General features: G+C 37.3%; 1 protein-coding gene across 1 annotated transcript in view; it reads right to left on the minus strand.

Annotated features, from left to right (window-relative positions):
• LOC111155459 (UBX domain protein 2B) overlaps positions 1 to 16,756 on the minus strand; it is a 40,643-nt gene extending 23,887 nt beyond the window's left edge. The window contains exons 1-5 of the mRNA XM_022515622.1: positions 16,647 to 16,756; positions 10,676 to 10,779; positions 5,084 to 5,234; positions 2,322 to 2,405; positions 1,384 to 1,493 (exon numbers count right to left, since the gene is read on the minus strand). Of these exons, the coding sequence (XP_022371330.1) occupies positions 1,384 to 1,493; positions 2,322 to 2,405; positions 5,084 to 5,234; positions 10,676 to 10,779; positions 16,647 to 16,727 (530 nt within the window). The 5' untranslated portion in view covers positions 16,728 to 16,756. The remainder of the gene's footprint in view (positions 1 to 1,383; positions 1,494 to 2,321; positions 2,406 to 5,083; positions 5,235 to 10,675; positions 10,780 to 16,646) is intronic.
• Positions 16,757 to 20,259: the final 3,503 nt, after the last annotated feature.

Consider the following 20,259-nt stretch of genomic DNA (forward strand, 5'->3'; position numbering starts at 1 on the left):
TTTATCTTTTTTTGGGAAAATAATATGCATGGACAGATTATATTATCTACGAGTTCTTCGAGGACAGTGAAGATGGTGTTACTCAATATTTGTCATAAGTACAGGACAGTGATTCTACAGTTGACAACCACTATCTGACGTCAATCATTTTTTCAAGGAGTCTTTTCAAAAATTGTTCTTGCTCATAATTTATACTTCAGGATATAGTAAAAAAACAAAACAAAAACAAAACCTCTTTTAGGACACCAGGACTGCTTGGACACTGCCCACAAAGATTATGGCTTATTTTCATTTAAGAATAAATGAGTTTTGATCTACATTATAATACATCCATCATCAATACACTCTTGTCTTTTAACATCTTGAAATAAGCATCAATTTCAACAGCAATGTTGATCTTCCCTTAGCAGATGAACAAACACCTCCCTTAAACAGTCACTCCCAGCTCTTCCCAGTGACTGCAGGTTTCCAAGTCCACAACACCGACTTAAACTATTATTTCCTTATATTTACCACCACCACATACTGCCTCCTAGGACAGCTTCCCACCTTTCTCAAATGACGTCAGCATATTGCTTACAGCATTTCTTGCCATTTTTTGGTATCTTGACCTTATCTTTGTAGAATTCAAATCCAGATTTTATGCTAGTTTCACCTCCACTCCACTTCAGCTACTCTCCTTGGATATATATGCATCACATGGAAAAGTCCCAGCTTCAGTTCCTGAATGGAGTATAACCTTCTACTCTGGTCCCTTCACTGCTTCTTAAATCTCCAGTTCATCACCAACCTTCTGTTTGGTTGTATTTCTACTTAGGAATGATTGCATTGTCAGCCAGTGAAAGCATAATGCAGAAAAGCTTTTATAATCCTAACAAAATCACTTGACTTTTCATCCTCTAGCAAGAAGAGCTGAGCTATGATGTTCTTTCCATCGGTCAGAGCACTGTATATCTGGTTGACTTTCACAAATCGTAACTTCAAACTAACCTGAAATCTTCTGCTAGCAGTCATGCCACTTTAAAAGATTTCTAATATAATGTGCTGACTTTCAGGCACACACGCAATGAAAGGCATCCTGTTAACAGTGAGCAGGCCAGTGGCTTAGTGGGGAGGCAGCTACAGGCTAATCAACTGTACTGATTTATTACATGAAGATGTTTCTTCTCAGAACGGACCATCGCTTGATCATATTTTGAAAGTGACCAGTGTCTACTGCCCCCTCCATCAAATTAAGAACCAAAGACTTATGAATAGCAACATGTCCTTTAGATACTTAAAAATACCCTTCCCCCCAGCAATCACTTATAAAATATATTCCAGTATCTTAAGAAAAAAAGTCCCACCCTAAGTAACAAATAGAATACAAGTAATATATCTTACCCTCTTTTAACAGACTCCAGAAATTGAGCATTTGGTGGGTCATTATAAGGTCTCAGTTCTCCATCATCTAAACTGAAACCATTGCTCCACAGTTTAAGCAAAATCTGAACCTTTTGAAGATAGGAAAAAAGATAAAGAAATAAAAGAATCCACCTGCATCAAATAATTTTAAGCTTCAAATCTTATGTGGTATTTCACAACATATTCACAACATAAACCACTTACTTTATTTAAAATGCAGTGTTATTCATATTACTTTAGTTACTGTTAAAATAAAGATGCAAATGAAAGCAAGTGTATTTGCTCAGCAGATTTGTATGTGGCTTAACAAATCGACAATGGCTGAAATGCCAAAGCTAGATCCTGGCCGTGATGTACAATTATTCTGGTTCATTGAGAAAAATGAAAGCAATGAGAGCATCCAGCTGCTACTCCACATCCATTTTTCTCTTTCAACTGTACCTATATTCTTTTCTGCTACACAGGGCTTAAATATTTATGTCAAGGGGTAAGCCAGAATTTCAGTGACACCCTAAGGCTTAAGTAAACATGTTTAAATGAAATTATAATTCCAAATTTTAAAACGCAAAAACAAAGAATGACCTTAGGAGTTTCCTTGTTTACAACTCAGCTAATTCTCTAACAGTATACTACTTATAATAATTATTATTGTATGTAAATAAAGCTCATTCTGACAGTAAATCATATATTCTTTCAACATATAGAAGATATTTACAATTTAAGTGCAAGGCACAACTGAGGTGCAAAATATAAAACTTGAGACTAAAGCTTACACATTAGTCATTTTAAAATCCATGTTTCCAAAAATAACAGAAAAATATATATAGATTATATTTATATCACTAATTTTTAAATTTAAAAACAGTAATAACTAGAGGCAAATATCTAAAGCTTTTCATTTTGGTTACTGTACCTACATCTTGCAATTGATTTTCTCCATAGATGTATTCAGATCGCTTACAAAAGGAATTACCCAATCTGTATCCTCCACCTGTAAATGACTGAAATACACAGCAAATGAGTTCAAAATTCACTATGGTTTATAGGGCAAAATATTATGATAATGTGTGATATATTTGAAAACCAGATCAACTACAATTAGCCAAACTAGCTTATACTTTCCAGGAAAATTTTATATTAAAATGAAGGTTTTATGTTACAGAGGGGTATACTCAAGGAAGAAACTATGTTTCTCCCCATAAAAACATTAGTGACTCAGAAGTTGAAATAATTTAGGCCATTCTTAAATTAAAAAATACAGTCATATACCAAAATATATATTTTAAAGTATAAAGAGATTTTAAAAAGCTATCACTAATATTTTATGATGTTTTATCATAAAAATTATGTTTAAAACGTATTTCACAAAGTAAGTAACAGTTACACGTGTAAAGGAAGAATTTTGTAAATAGGTATAAAGTACCCTGAAGAAATATTCCATAACTATTTTATAAGCTGCTTTTATTCAACTGGAACAATCAACTATGACTGTATGTTTTGTTTTACTATACTGATCACAAGGTCTTCTATTTTTCAGGAAGGTACCTCATGAGGTAAAAATGCCATTCCTTTTAATCACCATGCATATCATAAATGAGCTTTTAATGACCATACTGCTTTTTCTATAGACTAAATATATCAACTAAATATATCAATATGTCAATTCCACATTTTTCTTACAGAGTCGGAGAACCTGCAAGAACGCAAATTACCTTAGATTTAACAGAAAGAGAATTGTAAGCTGTTAGTCAGTAACAAGATGAAAACTAAAATTTATGTTTCATTAGAAGAGTGATTCTCAGCAATGGTTCGCAACAGTTGGAGGTCTGTCAACAATCACCAGACAGGCTTTTTCAAAAGACACATGCCTAGGCATACCAGAAACTTACGGAACCATAATACCAGAGGCTATATGGGTGATTATGTGATTATGATGCAGAAACTCGGGCTGAAAATGTTAATTTTAAGAATATTATGACAATTACACACAAAAAGACACTTGATGTCTTCATGTCTTCCTCAGTAAACCAGTACTATGTCAGTTGATAGTTATAAGAGCTGTATAAAAATGTATGTAATTTTATGAAGGCACAAAAGCAATTCAATGGAGGAAGAAGAGCCTGTTCAAAAAATGGTGGTATAGCAAGTAGACACCCATAAATAGAAAAACAAACCTTGATGTAAACCTTATGTAAAATTAACTCAAAATGGATCACAAGTTTAAGTGTAAAATGTAAAACTATAAAACTTTTCTAGATAACAGGAGAAAACTTTGAGTTTAGATGTTTAGATGAAGAGTTCTTAGGTAAGAGGCCAGAAGAACAATCCATAAGGAAGAAAAAAGATAAACTGGACCTTATCAAAATTAAAAACTTTTGTTCTGTGACAAACCCTGGTAAGAGGATGAAAAGACAAGCTACAATCTAGAAGAAAATATTTGTAATCCATATATTTGATAAAGGACTCAAAACTATTGAAATTATTATAAAGAATTCTCAAAACTCAACAGGAACAATCCAATTTGAAAATAGGCCAAAGTCATTTTACTGAAAGGGGTAAGAAAGATAATGGCAAATAAACACAAGAAAAGATGTTCAATATCACTAGACATTAGGAACATGCTAATTAACATCACTGGCCATTAGGAAAATGCAAATTAAAACCACAATGATTTATAACTACACACTTATCACAATAGCTACAATTTAAAATAGTGACAATAGCAAATGCTGGCAAGAATGGAGAAATTGGATCTGTCACTCGCTACAGAAAAGAGTTTGGCAGTTTCTAAGAAACCAACGTATACTTAGCAAATGACCCAGCAACTGGACTCTTGGGCATTTATCCCAGAGAAATGAAAACTAGTATCCATACAAGAACCTGTATACAGTTGCTCACAGTGGTTTTATTTGTAAAAGTTCTAAACCGGAAACACCTCTAATATCCCTCAATAAGCAAATGATTAAACCAATTGTGTGGTTCTCCATACCATGGAGTGCTATCAGGAATACGAAGAATGAACTACTGAGACACTCAGTAATTCTAATGACCTCCAGGGCATTAAGCTGAGTGAAAAAAGCCAATCCCAAAGGTCACATACTATATGATTCCATTTGTATAACATTCTTAATATTACAAAATCACAGAGATAAGAACAGATTAGGGTAGCAAGAGGTTAGAGATGATGGGGGAGAGGGCTGAGGGTGTGACTAAAATGGGGTACACCATGAAGGAGATCTTTGTGATGACAGAACTGCATCTTGATTGAGTTGACAATTATACAAATCTATGGATGTGAGAAAATGATAGAACTGTAAACATACACGGTATCAATGTCAAATCTTGGCTTTGATACTGTACTACAATTATGTTAATAACTGTTAGAGGAAACTGGGTGAAAAATACACAGGACCTGTGTTCTTTCTGCAATTTCACATGAATCTATAATTATTTAAAAAAAAAAAAGGTAAACAGAAAGGTTTCACAGAGATGTAAAAAATTGCTGCAACTTTCAATCATTAATAGAAATGCTGTAATCTTATAAAAACAGAGTGAATGCTTAAAATAGACATTTATAGTTAGAAAAACAATGTCTGCAAATAATATAAAAATCCATAACAATACATCTATATATCTATATCTATATATATAAAATTTAGTTTTTAAATTTAGCACTTACCTTAGATTTGTTATCACCAGAGGCTCTTGTGGCTTCATTCAGAGGGACAGCCCCATGTTCTCTTGCCTCTTTGAAAAGTTCATTCACAATTTTCCCAGTTGAAGGTCGAACTATATGTAATCCACTGTATTCATGTTCACTTGAATAGAACCTTTAAACATTAAAGTTCATGAACAGAAACTTAGAAAACAAACATAACTCCTTTAAATTAAAAAGCTACAGAGTCTTAGGGAGTAACTTTATTTAAAAAGAGCCATATCGGGGTGCCTGGGTGGCTCAGTGGGTTAAAGCCTCTGTCTTCAGCTCAGGTCGTGATCCCAGGATCCTGGGATCGAGCCCCGCATCGGGCTCTCTGCTCGGCGGGGAGCCTGCTCCCCCCTCTGTCTGCCTGCCTCTCTGCCCACTTGTGATCTCTGTCTGTCAAAAAAATAAATAAAATCTTAAAAAAACAAAGAACCATATCTATGACTTCTGTGGAAATATTTAATTTTCAAAATGGGATTAAGGAATGGAATAGTAAATAGTTCATACACTTCCTCATGGAGTTTGTGGAAGTTATGGCAGTTAAGTTCAGCATTCCACATGAGAACTGGCTTGTCACTTCTTCCCTCCCCCTTCTGTAACTGCTTATCAAATGCATCTCTTGCACAATTTAGGCACTTTTGGTGTGGTGGTCAAAGCAGTATTGACAAGCAGAAATAAGTCTGTTCCCCCGAGGAATCCATATTCAGTAGCAACCTAGTTAGTGAAGAGCCACAATAGTGGGTTTATTCCCTAGAGATTTTTAGATTCAAATAGTATAATTTCCCTATGTTAAAGGTAAATAATTTAGACCACAAACAATTTTTTTCAGTGTATTAGCTACACAGTGACTAATTTCTAGTCTGACTCCAACTTCCTAATGGTCTTAGGGAACATAAAAATTCACCTAATTTTTTTACATAAGATTTCATCTACTTTTATCTTTCAAGATTTTTTTCAGTTAAGAATATCAAAAAATATAGCTACAAAATATCAACATGGAGACTGCCAGAACAAGGTAACAATCAAAGCTCATATGTTTAATCACCCATACCCTCCAATCCAGTTCCAAATTTGCACTGAATTGTCTCACAAAACGAAGAAGGAAAATTCTATCAGCACCAGAGACTAGGAATAGAGATCATCTTCAAGACTTTCTGCAAAATTAGTACATGCAAAACTGAACAGGAAAGAGGGAAAGGCGGGTAGCTCTCAATTCAGTGTAAGTAAAGAAACATCCACCTTGAGAACAAATCCACATGGAGACCAAATCCAACAGCAGAATCCTATGAACATAAGACTAACTTGTAACTGCTGGGGGCAGGGGTGGGGTGGGCTGTTGTCCATGCTAGTGTACTGGGCAAGTACAGAGGTGAGTTTACCCAACACAGGAGTCAGTGGAAGTCTTCCTGCCAAGCTTAGACTCAGAGGGTTTGGTGTAGCAAGCAAGGCCAAACAATACCATAGCTGCTTCCTACCACAGCGGCAGTATGAGGAGGAGCTCTGATGGAAGGCAGCTATGAGAAAGGGAAGAGGAAGAGGAAAGGAAAACAAAAGGAAAAGTTTCCTGCTGTAGCTCTTTCCCTCCCTGCCCCATGTCTCTATTCTGGAAAGTACAACTATATAGTTCCTTCTTACATCAGCCATGGTTAGAGACCTTACAGGAAAAAATCTGATGTGGGAAAAGATTTACTAGCTCCTTTATGGCCCATGATATTATTTCCTGTTTAAGAAATCTTTGCCTACCTGAAGGTCAGGGAGATGCTCTATTTTCTTCCAGAAGTTTTATTGTTTTCTTTTTATATTACATTTTATTATTTTCCTTATTATATCTTGTTTTCCCATTTATATTTCCTTTTGTATTTGGGTACACAATCCATCCATTTCTCCTCTTTTATAATTAAGTACGCATCTATCCTTGACCCTCGCTCTCTACATAAACTCCTTTGATCATCAAAACATTTGTGCACTCCCACATATAACAACCTCCTCTGTGGATGACTCTCAGATACGTTTTTAGCACTCTGTGACTGATAGTCAGGTGCTTAATTAATTAATTAATTAATTATTTCAAAGATTTATTTATTTTAGGGAGGGAGAGAAAGTGTGAGTGAGCAGGGGAAGAGCAGAGGGAGAGAGAGAGTCTCAAGCAAACTCCCTGCTGAATGTGGAGCTCAACGCTGGGCTGGATCTCGTGATCCTGAGATCATGACCTGAGCCAAACCAAGAGTCAGACCTGACTGGACCACCCAGGCACCCCATTGAGGGACTCGATTTAAAAGTACCCACTGAATCAAGTTCATCTCTCCAAAACTAAACCTGTATTACTGCCATAACCTTCCCATTAACAATCACACTTTTTCCTGCACACCAGATTACGAACCTATAGGTCTCAATTTCTCATTCACTTGCTCTCTATATCCCATGTCATCAAGTTTCTAAAATAAATTCTTTGGGGGCGCCTGGGTAGCTCAGTGGATTAAAGCCTCTGCCTTCAGCTCAGGTCATGATCTCAGGGTCCTGTGATTGAGCCCCACATCGGGCTCTCTGCTCAGCAGAGAGCCAGCTTCCCTTCCCGCTCCCCGCTGCCTGCCTCTCATCTCTGTCAAATAAATAAATAAAAAAAGAAACTTTATAAAAGAAAAACAAAATAAAATAAATTCTTTGGAGGTGTCCCACACTGATTTCATCTTTCTCCTTCATTCCATTGACGCAATTTTAATCTAAAATTTTATCAGCACATTCTTTAGATTAACATAATTGTTTTCTTCTTAATTTCTCTCCTTATCTTGTTCTCCCCATTACTATTAATTTTGCACTGTATCACCAGTTCTATTTTTCTAAAAACTTGTAATAATAGTAGTTAACACTTATCAAGGAGTAACTATGTGCTCATTTAATCCTCCTAACAATGGTATAATCCCTGATTTACAGATAAAACTGAAGCTTAGGCAATTTAAAAAAAATTGTCCATTGGCAAGACCTTATTAGAACAGAGAGAGAAAATAGTAGAACAGAGGTGTATCGGGGTACCTGGGCGGCTCAGTGGGTTGGGCCTCTGCCTTAGGCTCAGGTTGTGGTCCCAGGGTCCTAGGGTCGAGCCCTGCATCGGGATCCCTGCTCGGTGGGAGGCCTGCTTCTCCTTCCCCTACTCCCCTTGCTTGTGCTCCCTCTCTCCCTGTGTCTCTCTCTATCAAATAAATAAATAAAATCTTAAAAAAAAAAAAAGAACAGAGGTGTATCTATGTCTAGAATCAAAGCTTTTATCACTATATAGTTTTTATCACAAAATTTACATTTAAAAACACATAGTGGTGTTCCAGTGCCTTCTACACAAATACAACTCCTCTTGGTTTTCAAGGTTGTCCATAATGTGGCTGCATCTAGGACTGGCTACATAATTTGTGGGGCCCACTGCCAAATGAAAATGCATGTCAATTAATAAATTTTATTTTATTTTTAAAAGATTTATGTATTTTAGAGAGAGAGAGAAAGACCAGGGGGAGCAACAGTGGGGGACAGAGAGAAAGAGAGAGAATTTCAAGTAGGTTCTGCACTTAGCACAGACTCCAACAGGGGCTCAATCCCACAACCTTGATATCATGACTTGTGATGAATTCAAGAGCCTGCGGCTCAACTGACTGAGCCATCCAGGTATCTCTCAATTTAATAAATTTTAGATTATATAATAAGCTAAGAGCAAACAACAAAAAGGTGGGAAGAATGCTCTGGATTGAGATTCAAAACAGGTATAATCAAGAGGAATGCATAGCCCTTGGTTAGATACCAAATCCGAAAAAGGCTTAAAGACATATCTGACTACGGGACTACATATTAAATGATTTTATGAAATCACTGTTCATTTTCTAAGGTGTAATATGTTATCAGGGCTACAAAGGGTATGTGCTTCTTCTTAGGAGATGCAAACTGAAGTATTTAAGGATGAAGTATTATGATGGCTGCAATTCGCATTCAAATAGTTGAGTAAAAGAGCACTTGCATGAATGTAATGTAACATGCTAACGACTGGTGAATACAGGTGAAGCATATATAGCATATATTCATTTTACTAATCTTTTGATAACCTATGGGTCTCAAAACAAAAAGTTTGGGAAAAAATTAATATTCTTTCTTCTCATTCAGGTTCAAAAAGGTATGTCATTTTTATCTCCCCTACAGAAAAAAGGAAGTGGAAAGTGACACACAAAAAAGAAAGATGATTTCCAGTGAATTTTTAAATTTCTGGTAAAAATGATAGACTTTCTGTGAATATGACATAATGGAAAAATTCGAAATTTCTCCCCAGTAAGGAGATTTGCAGTATTAAAAAGACATTAATAGGGCGCCTGGGTGGCTCAGTTGGTTAAGCTACTGCCTTTGGCTCAAGTCATGATCCTGGAGTCCCGGGATCGAGTCCCAAATCAGGCTCCCAGCTCCATGGGGAGTCTGCTTCTCCCTCTGATCTTCCCTCTTACGCTCTCTCTCACTTTCTCTCACTCAAATAAATAAAATCTTAAAAAAAAAAAAAAAAAGACATTAATGAAAATATTCCTAAAAACAAGAAAATTCATTGTAATAAAGTATACCTAGCTCTTGAATCCTCATTGCTGGCTCTCTTTCTAGTTCAGGGATTTTAACAGTAGCAAATACTATATAGAGATCACTTATTAGATGTGTCATCATTTAGTGAAAACAGACAGGTTCCTGAAGTTCTACATTCTTCTTTTTTTTTTTTTTTTCCAGATTTTATTTATTTATTTGAGAGAGTGAGAGAGAGTGAGAGAGAGAGCCTGAGTCAGGGCGGGGGTTGGGGGATGGGCAGAGGAAGAGGGAGAAGCAGGCTCCCCACCAAGGAGGGAGATGGATGTGGGGCTCAACCCCAGGACCCTGGGATCATGAATTTAGCAAAGATAGAGGCTTAACCAACTGAATCACCCAGGTGCCCTGGGTTCTAGATTCTTAAATGGAGGGCAAAAGGCACATAGTGGCTCCATGAGTGGGTTTTCAGAAACACAAATCCTTAAAAACAATTGATAAAATTGTGCATAAATGCTGTTTTGTGGGGAGAGGGGCTGTAGCTTTTGTCAGATCCTCAATGCATCCTATGACTCAAAAAGAACCACTGTGTCTAAGAAAAGTACTATTCAGTGTACATGTCTTTATGATGTCTACTGAAGTATTAGGTATTTAAGATAACTTCTCTATTTCTTTCCTTCTTCTTCTTCTTTTTTTTTTTTTTTTTAAGATCCTACTTATTTGTCAGAGAAAGAGAGCACAAGCAGGATGAGTGGCAGGGCAGAGGGAGAAGGAGGCTCCCCGCTGAGCAAATAGCCTGATGCGAAACTCGAACCCAAGACCTGAGCCAAAGTCAGATGCTTAACTAAGCCACCCAGGCATCCCAACTTTTCCGTTTCTTTTAGCTTTCTGACTACTACCATTTTAGGAGTACTATCTAAATAATATTTATTTTAGAAATCATAGTTTTAAACAAAATTCCCAAGACCATTTAAAATAATTTAGAATTGGTGAACTAAAAAGAAATACAGTGTTTACAACCAAAACAAAACTTACCTCTGAGGTGGTGTTCGTGGGCTTTTAAAGACTGTAGCTTCAGGTCTATCAGATTTGGAAGATTTGCATTTCACTTCATCTTCATATAATTCTGCCAAGGCCAACTATAAAACAACAAATTTGTTATAAAGTGTAACAGTAGGACTAAACTATTCTACAAAAGTAGAAATTATGACTAGAACATGTGATTGTGTAGTGTAAATTTCTAATGAGAAATAAAGGGTGCTGTTTCAGATGACCCTCTTCCAAAATAAAACCAATGTATCTCTCACTTGATAAAATTAACCAAAATACTGGAATATATTGAAGTTACAATAACTGCCCAATTATTTTCAATTAATTATTTAACTGTTTCAAAAACTGTATTTGGTAACAGATCATTTTGAAAGTTGAGCCTACAATTTTCCTAGAATTGAAAAAAAAATAGTTGAAGATATTTCACACTAATGTCAGCCTGCTCTCATCAAATCTCATAAAAATTTTTTCATTTAGCTATTCAATTTTTCAAAACCAAGCACATAAAATAATTTCAAAATTATTCTATTTAAAAGTCTACCTGACACACAAATTTCATCAAGTGTAGGAACATGAACTTTTAAAAATATAAGACAATGTGTTATATATATGGTTTATATAAGTTTTAGAAAGTAATATTACCAAATTATGCATTCTAAATATATGGCTGGGTACCTTTAAAATGAAATAAACACAATACAGTTCTTGAAATTGGACTTTTGAAAAGTCATTATATTTCAGCACTAAGTTATTTTGTTCTCTCTTGGACAACAATTCAAAAACTTCCCTCAATGCTCCCGTAATTGGCATGATCATAATTTTCAGAAAATCTTTTGGGAAAAAAAAAGTAACAAAAAACAAAATCCCCCCTAATAAACAGATAAAGTGCTCCTTCTAGAAATTCAAGAGATATGAAAACTATATCCAGGGCTTCTTTGCTTAGAAGGAAAAGAGGAATTGGGACAAAGTCAATTCTTTGAAGATTGTATTAGACAACTTTTAAAACATCCACACATGAAAAACAAAAACAAAAGAATTAATTTTCCTCCCTAATTTTTACTCTCTATCCCATTCCCATACACCTCCATCAACTTTTCATATTTCTCACATGGCAATTTTGTTAGCTATCCTAATTATGAAAGTGCTTTGTAATCTAAAAGAATTGAATTAAAATCCTAACTTGGGCTCCTATGGTGTGCCTTGGACATGTTATTTAACTTCTCTGAGCCATGGTTCCCTCATCTTTAAATGTCTGTTTAAAATAATTATCTTAAAGTATCACTTTAAGGATCACAGAATGCATGTAAAGCACAAGGCAAGTGCTCTATTACTAGAAGAAATTAAAAAATGTTTAACAATGACTATTATCAGTGTTTCATTTGCCTCAAGATTTCCTTCTTCAGTGTTATCTACATATTATAGTCTCTTCCCCACCCTAACCCCTCGAAAATGAAACAAAACAAATGAGACGGAGACGGACATTCTGCCTGACTACCTGAGTCCAAAGTTTTCAGAAATTTTACCTCCCTGAAATCTGCTATGAACAGTATTCCTTTATGGAAGTTCCTCCTGAGCTGATTACTTCAGCTCTATGAATTACTTTTACGTGATGTCTAATCCCATCAATGGAAATGGTACCTATATTGCAAAGGCACTTCAGCCATCCTTCACAAAGCCTTTTCTAGTTTCCTTAACTAAATGATATTTCTTTCCTAACTCCTCATAGTATATGCTAGTCTATTATTAACATTTATATTAAACATTATATTATCATTGCTTATGTACTTTTCTCACTATTTTATCCCTCCTATTATAATTTAGATTTCCTAGATTGTTTCTAATATAATACTTCATGGATACTCAACAAATTCATGATGAATTATGTAGGTAATAAATAAAGCTGCAGATTTTTTAAAATTTATTTGACAGCATGAGAGAGCATAAACACAGGGAAGGGGAGGAGCAGAGGGAGAAGCAGACTCTCAGCTGAACAGGGAACTGGACTGATGTGAGTCTTGGTTGAGCTGAAAGCAGACACTTAACCAGCTGAGCCACCCAGGCGCCCCAAGCTGTAGATTTTAAAGCTGAGATTACATCTTCTATATAGTTTTGTACCTTGTTTGTTTTTTGTTCAAGACTTGTACAAATCCTGTCAATCAACTATTTTTTTCTGTAAAATAAATTAATAAAGCAAATAATGTGTTTTGATTGTATGAAATATATATTAACAAAATATTGATATATATTCACAAATTAGGAATATGGAGAAAATTGTAATTGAGCAGGGAGTCCACCTACTTGAAAAGGTCTTAGTTATTAATGGTGCATTACTAAGACGAAAATGAATGATATTTAGAGGGAATTAATGCTGGGATTCATGATGTCCCTGCAGCATCATATGGTATAAGTTCATCAGTAAATATTACAAAGAAATTCAATTTATATTAGTTGACACAGCAAAGATACCACAGAAGAGGAAACGATTATTTAAACTGATCAAAATAAAGTACTGGTTAAAACGAACAGAACAACAACTAAATATTCGTCAAATAAAGAGACAAGAATATGAGTATTGTGAAGTAATGAATCACTGTGAATTATCAGGACAGTGGGTCCCTTAGGCTAACTAGATTATGAAGCTATTTCGATTACGCAGAAGGAATAAAGTACGTAAGTACTGATAATCTTTGCTCTAGAATTCGAAATGTGAAGAACATGAAAAGAAACCTGAAAGCAAAGTAACTGAGAAGGAGAAAATCAAGTATATAGCAAAAGATTAAAACTACCGGAATTCTCATTCCTAGAGTGACACCTGCCCAGAAGGTATTATACGGATTTTTAAAAAAATATAGAATAGCAACATCCGCGTCATCTGGGAACCTCTGAAAATGCAAATGCGCCAGACTCACCCCAGACCAAATGAATGAAGACTCAGGTAGGGCCCTGCAATCTGTGCTGCGTCAAGCCTTTCAGATGATTCGGATGCATGCTAAAATTGACAACCAATACTGGGGACTACTGATGTCCAACAGGATTAGGATACTCATGGCAACTGTAACACAGTATCAGACATTCTTATTCTTTTCTCACTTACAGAATGCCACTGTTTACCTCACCCCATCCTAACCCTAATAAGTACTAAAGTCTATCACTAATTACCCACCAACTCCAACTTGTATGGAAATATAGAATTAAGAACAGAAATCTTTTCCTTTTGATATTATTCTGGAGGAAAACTGGGACAGAAACATACAACTAAATATGTTAACCAACTACTAAACCCTTGTGTATAGATGGACTGAGGGGAACCAGGAGAGAGAAAAGTCTCCGAAAACGTTCAGAAAGACTAGAGAACACTTAGGTTTTTAGGGTGATCACTGTCACTAACAATACCATCCTAAACCTTCCCATTGAATATTTCCCAATTTGGGGGGATGAAGTGAGCTATGATCTGCTCTTGGTTTGATATCCACAGGAGATTTGTGTAGTTTCTAAGTCAGAGGCTCACAGTGCTGGGAGGTTTTCTGGAAGACAACCATCCATGTTTCCTCCTGTGCTAAATGAGGAATGTCTCCTGATTTAGATGCCGAAAAACCCTACACTGCCTAGCAGCTAAGATATACATACTCAGGGCTATCTTTTGCTTGTTCCAATTAGTAATATATCTCCCTTTTCCTCTATAATACTGTGAATGACTGACTCTTAGAGCAAGCTGTCCAGATAGAAGTATTTACTGAAAAGTATATTTATACATGGCTAGATGAAACAGTAACAAGATAATCAAATAGTAATCACTATTCAAAAAACTAGTCAGGGAGAAGAATATTACTTATTTCATTTAAACCTACTCTATTTCTTTCAAACATACTTTATTTCTTCACACATCATCACTTTGGTTATTTCCAGGCTTCTTAGCAAGTTCTTCAGATTCTTTTTAAATTCCAAAGGAAACATTACCAACACTTAAAGTATCTGATATCCAAATCACATCTGTAAGAAATTAGTCATCTATCTACCAAACTAACTACCAGAAGTAGATAAGTAATTAAAAAAAAAAAAAATCCCCGGGGCACCTGGGTGGCTCAGTCAGTTAAACGTCTGCCTTTAGCTCAGCTCATGATCCTGGGGTCCTGGGATTGAACCCCATAATGGGCTCCCTGGTCAGCAGGGAGCCTGCTTCTCCTTCTTCCATTAAACCTGCTTGTGCTTTCTCTCTCTCTCTCTGTCAAATAAATAAATAAATAAATAATCTGGGAAAAAAAAAAAAAAAACAAACTCTATCCTCTAACTGATGGTGAAGAGGAAGCATTCTTTCAAGGGACATCTACCAAAATAACTCCAACTATTAATCATATATTAATTTGCTGGATTAAGTCTGTAAATTTGCCAAGCATTAGGCAATCACTAGCTAAGCTGTTCTCATTTCTCACATTTAAAGAATAGAATGAAATTAGACAAAGGATATTAAGTTATATATTTGTAACAGAATGGACTAACCAGTTTAAAGTTACAGTATTTTCCTCCTTTAAAGAAAAGGAACCAAATATTTACCAAGCAAGTACAGAGCCAGGATAATATGGGAGTGCCTGGGTACTTCATGGATATTTCATCCTTGACACCACCAAGATCACCCCTAGTTTACAAATAAAGACACTGAGGATCAGAGAGGTTAAGACACTTCTCTTACATTCACAAGCCTACTAAGTCACAGAACTGAGATGCAAACAGAAGTTAGGTCTAACCAGAAACTCCATTTTTTCCCAACCTGCCATGTTCCCTCTTAGTGATGGTAGTCTTCCACAGAAAAGATGAGGCAGATGGTAGCTTCCTATTTCTTGAGTCTGTTTACTACTACTGAATTGACTTAAAAGCACTGGAATTATTCTGCATTCGATTCATCTTTTAACTGACACTGAGCTCTCTATTCTTTGAATTCTTCATTTTATGTACTGCTTAATTTGGCATTCAATCATACTCCACCTTAAGATGTTACGGTCAATATAGTCATATATTATTTCTGCAAAAAACAGATAGAAATGCCTTACACTTCAATCCCCTTCCATAGTGTCCAGCACCAACTATAGATTTGATGTCCTATTCATCTCTGCATTCCTGGAGTTTAGCAGTATGTTGCATGGCAGGTGGTCAAATCTTGTTCAGAGAAGTAGAATTAAAGGTGTAACTGTAACAGAACTTTTCTACCAAGGCAGGTAGATTCGGTGTCATCTACTTTTAATTACACAGTTCCTTATGATTGTTTACTTGTTGATTTTATCAATGGTCTTATGAGACAGGGGAAAAAAGCCTCAGTGAGCAAAGCAGTGTTAAGCATCTGAAAAAGCGAGATTTGCTGCATCCGTATTTAGCTCACTAATGTCACCATGAAATTTTATTTCGCTGTTTCTTCTGTGCAATGTTTCATAGACGGTAGCTTTGACAACTAGGCGTGCAGCCGTAGGATGAATACTTTAGCTCACACTTTTAAAAGGGAAAAGCTATCTGATAAAAAGGAACCATTTTTATATAAAAGCAATCCAAACAGAAACAGCATACAAGACAAGAAAGAGCAAACCAGCACACATTATTGCTTATAAAGTGATCCTCATTTCTCATGGGCACGGTAAAGCTTTCTTCCACAGTAAGTCTCCTAAGGAAGTACCAACCAGTGAACCATTCAACTGACCCCAACACAATGCCATTCTAAACGAACAGTTGCTTCTTAAAATGCAAATCGGGTGGAGGGGGAATGAGACCGGGGCGACAGAGAGTTGGGCGGCACTTGTTTCCTCGAAAAGCACTGTTCGATGCACCGCCCGAGACCTGCGATGCCGGAGTCACAATTCAGTGCCCAGGTGGGGTCTGGCAAGGGCTCAGCCGAGGCCAGCAGAGGACTCCGACACGCACCCCTCCGCGCAGTCACCCGCCGCCGCGCCCCGCCCTCGGCTGCTCGCCGCACCTGCAGATCCCGCGCGCTCGGGGGCCGCGGCCCAGAAGACCTCTCCTGCTCCCCCGGTTCGGGGCCGCCACCTTCCGCCATCTTTCACCCGCTCGCCGGCGCCTGCGCCGACACATCCTCCGCGCCTTCCGGGGCCGGTTGCCTAGCAACCGCGGGAGGGGCGGTGCCTACGTTCCCCCACTTCCCCCCTTAAGGGGCGCGCGTCCCCTTCTTCCGGCGCCAGCCGTCCAGTTTTGTATCTCTCTTTTCCTTAAAGGAAACTGGCTCAGAGAATTTCACCTCAGGGACTGTCTACGTAAACCTTGTGTTCTCTTTTCAGCACGCCTGAAGGCACTGTAGGCCGCTCTAGAGGGCAGCACAGACTTACAGGTTCTTATAACTCAACAATGAAAGCATCTTCTGGATGCATCGTCTGATACAAATTGCAAACTTATTTTTCTAGTCTTGGCCAAATTCTCTCATCTTACCTTCCAAAGACTGGGTGGTACGTCGCCGTCAGTGCGTGAACTGGTGTTGAGGATGGAAAACATCGTTAAAGCTCTTTGTAATCAGAGCTGGAGACTGCTTAAGCCCTCTCCATTAATCTGAGATTTGTTTAAACTCCTGCCTTATTCCAGGCATTTTTATGCCTCTGGGATGTAAAGGTTGAAAGAGGTAGCCCTGGTCATTATAAAGCTCACAATCTAGTGGGGAAAAGAGAGATGTAAAAGATAATAAAATTCAATTTGCAAGAGAGCTTTGCATTAAATGTTATGAATGAGATGTGGGGTGTGAAAGAGGATATTCTTTTGGTGCCTGCTGGGTGCAGGATGCTAGGTGCATTCCTTGTGTGATCTCATCTATCTCCCTGTTAGTTAAGCATTGCTATTATCGTGTTATACCCAAGGAAATCAGATGATAAGTAACAGCTAGATTCACCTGTTGTGAATGGCAGTACCAGATACTAAGCCTGGCATTTGTTGTCCCAGTATTCTTTTTAATACAACTTTCTGCCCTAGAAATCCCTGGTTCTTCTTTAAGTCCCATAGAGCCAAGACATTTTGGCTGACCTTAAAGGAAAAGTGTTTTCTTTTCTTTGCTTTGCTTTGCTTTTCTTTTCTTCCTTCCTTCCTTTTTTTTTTTTTTTAACTGTTTTATTTATTTGTCAGCGAGAGAGAGAGAGAACACAAGCAGGGGAAGCAGAAGGCAGAGGGAGAAGCAAGTCCCTGCTGAGCAAGGAGCCTGATGTGGGACTCCAGCCCAGGACCTGGGAATCATGACCTGAGCTTCATGAAGCAGATGCTTGACCTACTGAGCCACCCAGGTGCCCCAGATAAGTGTTTTCAGCAGACTTTGAACCAAAAGGGACCACAAGGAATGGCATTGGGTTGAGATACCATGTCCTTGTTGATGAAGTACTACGTGGTTGAAGCTTAGAAGAAATGACAAAAGATAACAATGGGTTGTAGGGTACAGACCTAGATAGGAGATGTAGGCTTAGGATAGATTCTGAAAGATCCTGCCTTAGTGAAGAGATTGAACATTACCTCTGAGCCAGGAATTCTCCAATGCTGCAGCACATCAGAGTCCACATTAGAACTCCCTCCTCACCCTCCCCACCTAACCCCAGAAATTCAGATTTAATTTGTATGGGGTAGAACTCAAGCTCATACTTTTTGTTTTAATTTTCTTTCATTTTTTTTTAAGATTATTTATTTATTTACATGACAGATTGAGACAGAAGGAGAGAGAGAGCACGTGCACACAGGCAGGGGGAGAAGCAGAGGGAGAGGCAGGATTGATATGGGGCTTGATCCCAGGACTCTGGGATCATGACCTGAGCTACAGGCAGATGTTTAACTTACTGAACCGCTCATGTGCCCCAAGCTCATATTTTTAAAGATGCTCCACAAGTAGACTTTGCTTCTAGCCATGACAGTGTATCTGGTACTAGACTTGTCTTCCCTCTCCCAACAATTAAAAAATTAGACAAAGTACATGAAACTATTGTTTTTGGATATTGAGTAACAGGAAGTACAGGTCTGAGATATCCCAAAGAAGGGAACTAAGCAAGATGAACTGTGTTTGCTCGGGCTTTCTGCCTGGAACACTCACACAGTGCTGGTAGGAATGGAGAATAGCACAGCCCCTTTGGGAGATAGTTTCTTCTAAAGTTGAAGATTCGATTATAAGACTTAGCATTTCCACTCCTAAGATTCACGCTAGAGGAATGAAAACATGCTTACAAAAATATTTGCACCCAAATGTTCATAGAAGCTTCATTCATAATAACCCCAAACAGGAGACAATCCAAATGTTCGTCAAAAAATGAATGGATAGCATTTTGATAAATGCACACAATGGAATACTACTCAACAGAAAAAAGGAAGATATTATGGATTCACACACCATGGTTAAATCCCAAAGAATCTCAGGTAAAAGAAGCCAGATGCAAAAGAGTAAATATTGTCTGATTCAATGTATATGAAATTCCAGCACAGACAAAACTAATCTTTATGGGTAGAAAGCTGGTAGTTGCTTAAAGTTGTCTCTTCAGGGAAGGATATGCTTGGGGAATTTGTCGGGAAAAGGACATATGGGAGCTCTCTGAGATGATGGAAATGTTTTATATTTTGTGCTGATTTCACAGGTATATACATTTGTTAAAAACACACTGAACTATATATTAACAATAGGTATCTTTTGTTATGTGTAAATTATACATTTATAAAGTTGGTTGAAAAAAAAAAATCATCCCAGATAATTCTTTTGTGCAGCCATGGTTGAGAACCACTGATCTAAGCCACCTGGAAGCCCTTAAAGGATCTGTGATTTAGAAAGATCACAGAGGCATCAGTGTATAGGATGGATCATTGTTAGGAAATTAGAAGGTTATTACAACATGGAGACGTGATTAGACTAAAATTTTATCAGTAGCAGTGGGTACAGAGAGAAGCAATAGTTGGTAGAGATATTAGGGTCAGACCCAATAGGTGCTGGAATCTACTGGAAAGGAGGAATAAAGAATGACATTCAGGGTTTTAGTTAGGTGGTTTGGTAAATGGCACTACCCTCAAGTCACTGGGTTAAAAGGGAGAAACAGACTTCAAAAGAAAGAAACAAATCTATTATGGACATTTTGAATTTGAAATTTATGTGAAACTCTAGGGCAAAAGGAATCATGGAGCAATCGCAAATGTGGGTAGTGGTGGAAATAGATTTGGTGTTGACTATCAGCGATAGGAGAGTAGATGAGACTTCCAGCAGCAGTGTGAAATATGAGAAGGTATGAGGACTGACAGTACACAGAAAAGCCAACATTGAAGGATTTGATGGAGAAAGGAGAGCATTCAAAGTAGACCTAAGGAATCCTCAGACAGGTAGGATGAAGACAAAGAGATTGGAAAAACTAGTGATGAGAAGATTTCAAGGTTTAAGGAGAAGACCAATTCTTTCTATCTATCTGTCTAGAAGATAACCAAGTAAGATTAGGACCAGCAGGTATCCACTGGATTAAAGGAAGAGGAGACTGGTGTACCAAAGGTCACTACTAATTTCATACAGAGGAAAATCCATATTTTAGTAGCTTGAGAGTGGCAGCTAGGACAGTGAAACCCATGTTTTCAATGTACTT

This window comes from Enhydra lutris, unplaced genomic scaffold, assembly GCF_002288905.1.
Source record: "Enhydra lutris kenyoni isolate GAN:26980312 unplaced genomic scaffold, ASM228890v2 scaffoldscaffold41, whole genome shotgun sequence".
Taxonomy (NCBI): domain Eukaryota; kingdom Metazoa; phylum Chordata; class Mammalia; order Carnivora; family Mustelidae; genus Enhydra; species Enhydra lutris.